Source organism: Camellia sinensis, chromosome 13 (assembly GCF_055761805.1).
Source record: "Camellia sinensis isolate YWXY chromosome 13, ASM5576180v1, whole genome shotgun sequence".
NCBI classification, from domain to species: domain Eukaryota; kingdom Viridiplantae; phylum Streptophyta; class Magnoliopsida; order Ericales; family Theaceae; genus Camellia; species Camellia sinensis.
Genome location: NC_138973.1, coordinates 36,474,936 through 36,482,149, shown reverse-complemented (window position 1 = coordinate 36,482,149; position 7,214 = coordinate 36,474,936). Strand labels below are relative to the sequence as shown.

At 37.8% G+C, this 7,214-nt stretch overlaps 1 protein-coding gene across 1 annotated transcript; it reads right to left on the bottom strand.

The window, feature by feature from the left end:
• Positions 1-913: 913 nt before the first annotated feature.
• Positions 914-2,365, bottom strand: LOC145805312 (uncharacterized). Its single transcript, XM_082900427.1, has 2 exons — positions 1,649-2,365; positions 914-1,486 (listed from the first exon to the last, which is right to left on the bottom strand). Exons 1-2 carry the CDS (start codon positions 2,363-2,365, stop codon positions 914-916), a joined length of 1,290 nt encoding a protein of 429 aa, XP_082756553.1.
• Between the last annotated feature and the right edge of the window lie 4,849 nt (positions 2,366-7,214).

Sequence of the window (7,214 nt, the reverse complement as noted above, 5' to 3'; positions counted from 1 at the left end):
TCTTTTAGACAGAGATTCCCACACCAACGATCAACCCAGAAACTTATGCGGTAGCCATTCCCCACCTTTAACTGGAGGTTGCTAGCATAGAAAAGGGAAAGAGACTGGTTTTGCTCACCTGCTGCCACTATGCCATTCCAGATATATGAGGGAGAGGAGTTTAAACTTGGGTTTGGAACCCATTTCCCACCAAGGAACCGATATTTACTGCAAATAACCTTATACCAAAGTGACATTGGTTCAGAAGCAAATCTCCACCATCATTTTAGAAGTAGACACACATTCACATCTCTGATTCTTCGAACCCCCAAGCCACCTTGCTTTATACTCTTGGTAACCTCTGACCATTTTACTAGGTGAATTTTACACTTCAGATCTGGCCCTCTCCATAAGAATGATGCTTGAATTTTGTCTAACTCCTTTGCAATTCCCTCAGGTAGCTTGAATAGTGATAAGTAGTACACATGTATGCTTGATAACACAGCTTTCACCAAGGTTAATCTACCTGCATAAGATAGTAGCCTCCTTTTCCAACCAGCTAGCCTTAGTTTTACCTTTTCAACTACTGGTTTCCAAGTTTTCTTCCTTCTAGGGTTTGCACCCAAGGGTAGACCTAGATACTTTAATGGTAGATTTTGGGACTTACAGTTCAAGAGGGAAGCAAACTCAGTAAGGGTAGATCCAGAGATGCCAATCCCACAAACCACACTTTTGTGGTAATTAATTTTAAGTCCTGAAGCCACTTCAAAGCATCGAAGAATTCTTTTCAAGCTTAGCACCTCTGATAACTCAGCTTCACAGAACAAGAGTGAATCGTCTGCAAATTGAAGGTGTGATAATTTCACCTCAACATTGGCCCCAACTGATACCCCTTTAAGCAATCTCATATCCATAGCTTTCTGAAGAAGGATATTTAATGCCTCAACAACCAAATTGAAAAGGAATGGTGATAGGGGTCACCTTGTCGGAGCCCTTTTTGGGGGTTAAACTCCTTGGTGGGAGATCCATTGACAAGAATTGAAATTCTAGCAATAGTGACACACTCCTGAATATAAGAGATCCATTTTTTGCCAAACCCAAATTTTGCCAACATTGAAAAAAGGAAATTCCAGTTGATGGAGTCAAAAGCCTTCTCAAAATCTATTTTAAGTAGCAGCCCAGCTTTCTTGGATTTGACCCAACTATCCACAACTTCATTTGCAATCAAGATACCATCCAAGATATTTCTACCTCGCAGAAAAGCAGATTGTGTATCTCCTATAATCCAAGGCATAACTAGCTTCAATCTATTTGTTAGGACTTTAGATAGAATTTTGTAGATGGAACCAATCAAACTAATAGGTCTGAATTCATTTAGTGTTATAGCTTTCTCCTTCTTTGGGACAAGAGAAATGAATGAGCTATTCAAACATGGGAATAATCTGCCACTGGCATGAAACTCTTGCATAAAATTGAGGACTTCACCTTTAAGCACTTTCCAAAATTTCTAGAAAAACATCAGATTAAATCCATCAGGTCCAGGTGCTTTGTTCCCATTACAATCACTTACTGCTGCCCAAACTTCATCTTCAGAAAAATCTACTTCTAGCACATGGAAGTGAGAGCTGAGCCTGACATTTTTGAATTCACCTTACAAGGTTGGTCTCACTTTCCAGTCATCTTTGAAAAGGCTAGAAAAGTGAAGCCAAACCTCATTCTTGACAGAAACTGGATCCTCAATGACCACATCCCCAATTGTGATGGAATTAATAGTGTTTCTGGTTTGTCTACTAGTAGCCATGACATGAAAAAACCTCGTGTTCCTATCCCTTTTCAGATTCCAGTCCAACCTAGATTTTTGGAGCCATTCCCATTCCATCTTCCTGCTCAAAGACCACATTTCATTCCTTTTCTCTCTTTGTAGCACCAATTCACTTTCATCTAGAGGTCTGGTTTCAGCTTTTAGATCAAGATCATGCAAAGCAGCTTCAGAGGCTTCTAATTTCTTAGCAACATTACCATAAGACTCTTGATTCCATTTTTTTAAAGCCAACTTCAAGGACTGCAATTTCCTCTTAAGTATGAAACCTGCCGATCCATTCAGATGTAGTTTTCCCCAATTGCTCTCTACTAAGGAAGCCAGAGATGGATGTAGGGTCCATGCATTCAGAAATTTGAAGGGTTTGGGCCCCCAATCCCTACCATCCTCTATGAGTAGAAGTGGGCAGTGGTCAGAAATAGTTCTTGGGAGGCCCCAGAGTTTAAGTTTATATCTCACTAAGCATTCAGGACTAAGGAGAAATCTATCTATTCTACTCCACTTTTTCCCTTCAAGAGTATTACACCAGGTGAATTTTCTGCCTATATATTTAGATTGAAGTGTCATTTTAGTCTTTAACATGTCAATTGTGTCAATTTATAATCTCTTGAATTTTTATTTTTATTTTTATTTTTTGTGTGGGTAATTTTTTGTTCCAAAAATACTCGGGATTCTAACAACTTCATGGGACAAAGAAGAAAATTTCACAATAATGTTAAGTGCACACAAAAATACATAGAAAATCTACTATCTAGTTAAAATTTATTATGAATGCCATGTGAATCACACTTAAAAATAAATCCGATCAACTACACATTATTACCTCATAGACTCCAATTGAGGAAACTCTAAGGGGGTTAACTGAGGGATAAAAACTTCAAAAATCTGAAATTAATCAAAGTAGGCGTAATATCCCCACAGCTGTTTATAAAAAGAACAATGCTATAGACCACTAATTTACCATCACTAATACCACCACTAGTGAGGTGGCAATTGAAAAAAAAAAAGAAAAAAAAGAAAAACAAGGCACAAAACACCCACTGCCACATCATTAGAGCCACCACTAATTAATGGTCTAAAGCATTTTTGTTATAAAAAAATAAAATAATAATAATAATAACAAACAAATAAATAAATAATGGCCTACATTTGAACAAGGAGTGGGGCACTACCACCACTAAATCACACGTAGAAGGAGTGCAGACAAGGTTGCAGTCACAATCCAAAACTCTGGCATAAAAAAAAAAAAAAAAAAAAAAAAAAAAAAAACATCACTTCAATCATCTTTTGCTTCCCAAAACAAACCAAAACCTCTCCATATATAGGCATGACTGTAGAAAACAGTATATAAATTCAGACTTCCAATCATAGTTTATCTTTCTAAAATTATTATTGGGTATATATCTTTAGTGGAGCATGAGACTCAATTAATTTATTAAAAGAATTTAATATCATCTATTTTTCCTAGCAATTTCAACCTACCAAAACTATATGACAGAAATGAAATTGTTCTTATTCAACTCATTCAGTGCATGCACTTATATAATTTTCTGGTCCAATCCAAATAACCAGCTAGCTAGGGTTTTCTTTTCTTACGCATGCATGCACTATAAAATGTCTACCCATTACGTGCTACTAATTAAAAGTGCTTTCATTTTTTTATTTCCAAAAACATTTGAGCTATCATCATATCTATGGTACGTGTGTCCAACTTGTTTTTATTTTATTTTATTTTTTTGAGAATTTATATATATATATATATATATATATATATAAGTATATAAAATCTTAAGATTTAACCTTTGCAATAAAATAAATTATGAATTTTTAATTTTGTCAATTTAAATTCTAATATTTTGATTTATTTTTAATTTAAACTATAGTTGCCTATTTCAGTTAAATAAAACTGACCAAAAAAAAAAAAAAAATTTGTCATTAAACTCAATGTACTTTTTCATTGAGTTTAACGACAAAAAGATCATTTTTTCCATTGATTTTACTTAACGAAAATAGATAAATAGTTTAAAAAAATTAAAAAATTAAAATTAAAATTGATAAAATTAAAAATCCAAAATTTATTTTGTTATAAAAGTGTGTATCATGTGGCCTTCAAGGTTAAGCCACACCATGAGCTACGCATGGTTTTGTCAAAGATGGCTATATAAGTGCATGCTCAACATTGTGAAGATTATTACAAAACAATAAGTGCTCTCTCTACTCATCTATCTTAAGGCTACCATCTTGAAAATCAAGGAATTTTGAGTATGGATAAATATTGAGAAGCTCTGTACCTGATACAGAAACCGTTTGGATTAGATGCTTATATAGCGACCCCGGTCTTTTCCCATTTGATTATTGTATCCGGACTTAGGTTCCGTAGATTCTGTCATTGTATAATTGTTGTTGTTGTCCCTTATTTTCTCATTTGGAATTATAGGATGTGTTGGGCAGGTTTGTTTCAGGTTAGTTGGGTTTAGAAACCAAGTGTTGCTGTCCAGGTTTTTGGTTCTTCGCTCGAGCGAAGAGTTGTTCGCTCGAGCGAGAGGTTGCGTCTGATTTGGACCTGTAGCTGTGCATTCTTGGCTCGAGCGAGCTTTTCTTCGCTCAAGCGAGTTAGTTTGTTCTTCGCTCGAGCAATAGTTCCTTCGCTCGAGCGTGTGTCTGGTTACAGACCTGTGGGTTTGAGTTCTTCGCTCGATCGAGTTTTCTTTCGCTCGAGCGAGCTTTTGGGTTGTTGGCTCGAGCAAGGCTTCCTTGGCTCGAGCGTTGCTTTTCTGTGTCTGGTCGCTCGAGCGACCATGTCTTCGCTAGAGCGAGCCTGTCCAGTTTATATACACAGCAGCGGGTTTTGATCAGTCTTTTTCATTTTTCTTTTGATTCCAAACCCTAGGTCCGACTTCTCTCTCTCCCTACTCACCTTCTTTCTTAGATTTGATCCACTTAGGGTGTGTTTCTACCCTAGATCCTTCATTAAAAAGATAGAGGGAGTCGAGGGCTTTCATTTAATCTGAACATTTGGCGATTTGGAGCACTTTGGTATTTGGGCACTCATCTTTGTCTTCACCATTTGTGTTGTTTTCTTCGAGGTAGGGATTTCCTACTCCATTCTATAGGTTTTGTTCTAAGCTTTGGTAATTTGATATGTTGGGGATACTTTGGTAAATTTTGGGAAAAACCCTAGTTGTATTATTGAATTAATTTGTATAAGTAATTCATGGAATTGGGAAAAGATGGTTAAATTCATGGAATTGGGGAATTCATTGATTAAATAGTGTAATTGGGTAATTGGAATCATTTGTCTATTGAATTGTTGACATAATTATTTTCAGTTTAGAAATAACTGTTTTGGGCTATCGGTGGAGGATAGTCGTGATTGTTGTAGACATTGCATGTGGATTAGGAATAACTGAAACTAATCACATTGGTTAAGTCATTAATTTTGACTATGGCATTGATACAGAAAATACGTGTATTGATTGAGCATTGCATTTGCATACATTGTTTTGTGTGTGGGAGGAGATAGGGGATGTACTCCACGGTTTAGGGGAAGATAGGGGATGGACCTCTAAACCGGATTTTGTTTGGGAGGAGATAGGGGATGGACTCCATTAGCATCACTTTTATGTGTGCTTATTTATATAGAAGTGTTTTATTGATACAGCACTAAAATGTGTATCAATCTGGAAGTATGAAGTGTTTGATTTGAGCTTGAATCTCATTTGTTTGTTAATATTGGAAGGATGTGAATATGATATATGTGATTAACTGTTGTAAGTTTGGCCAGGTTCTGAGCCATGTTGATAAAATTGGAAAGTAAAATGTATCTTTGGCAATAGTGTCATGAGACTGTAAAATGAAGTAATTGATTATTTTGGTTAACCATCTGTTGAATGCTATTGCTTTATTCATTGCTTATATGTGGTTTAGTATATTTCTACTGGGCTGTGGCTCACCCTTCATGGGAACATCATTTTCAGGTTCAGGTGATAAACTACCTCCAAGGACTTAGCTTGGGAGGGTTTGGCTTCTGGATTGAAGAAGACTACCTTTAGTTAATAGTTTTTAATTATTAGTACATGTAAACATTCAAGCCTAGGGCTTTTCTTGTATTGAGATTAGAACTCATATTTTTGAATCCAAGTGTTGGCTTGGAAAGATGTAAGCCTGTAGGGCATTTTATTCGATGTTACATGTAATGCTTTATTTAGTAATACTCTGATGAATTAATAAATTGTCTTCTTTAAATAATGCATGTCAATGATATATAATGGGTTAATTTTGAGGGCGTTACAACTTGGTATCAGAGCGTACCGGGTTTGAATACTTTGGATACGTGGGAAGTGATTAGTATCACATCGGGTTCGTCTCGTTTGATAGAGACCTAGTGTAATGTTATATGCTTATGTGATAACATGTTTATGTGATTATGTGGGTATGGAATGTAGTTTCTAGGATGTTGATTGGACCCTTGAGTTTCTAGTAGTCTTGTTGGAAAGGCACTTGATCACTGCTGCTTCCAACCGGAACTATAGTAACGCATTGGGACTATCATTATCCGGGAATGAAATTCGTAGGTGCTTATGTGATTATGTGCTTACGTGGAATGAATTATTGTTGTCCATTGCATTAGGACGCGAGTGTTTAGCTTCGGCACATTTATTAATGTGCTAATGTCTTTGTTTCCTTTATTAGGATGTCAGGACGAGGACGAGGACGCGGTAGGCGTGGTAGGCCGGGTAGGCAGGAGGTGCCTGTGCCAGAAGAGATTCCGGCAGTTCAAGAGGGAATTGGCCAGGCCAATGTGGCCGAGCCAGTAGCCCAGCAGGCTATGGGCGCTCTAGCCCGAGAGATAGCAGGGGCATTTAGGGAGTCAGTAGGCATTCTCAGAGCTGAGAATCAAGCTCAGGCTGTTATTGCGGATACATGACCTTCTTTTCTGAGGAGGGAGTTCTTCCGGTCTAATCCGGATGAATTTGTGGGTGATCCAAAAGAGCCGCTTAAGGCAGATGAATGGCTCGAACAGACAGCGAAGACGTTTGAGATGCTTGGCATCGAAGACGAGGGGTTGAAAGTGACCTTGGCATCTTTCCAGTTGAAGGGGGATGCGGGTCAGTGGTGGAAGTTTACTAAGGGGCGTATAGGAGGTACGTGGGAGGCTTTTGTGAATGCTTTCCAGGAGAAGTTCTTATCTCCAGCTGTCAGGGAGAAGCTGCGAGACCAGTTTTGTCAGCTTAAGCAGTCGAGTTCTTCAGTGGCCGAGTTTGAGGCTGCATTTACTAGTTTGTCCAGGTTTGCACCTGAGTTGGTGGCGTCTGAGGAACGCCGTTGTATTGAGTTTGAGAAGAAGTTGAGGCGTGGCCTCAAGCTGAGAGTTGGGGGAACTATGATTCGGGATTATGGGCGTATGGTTGATGCT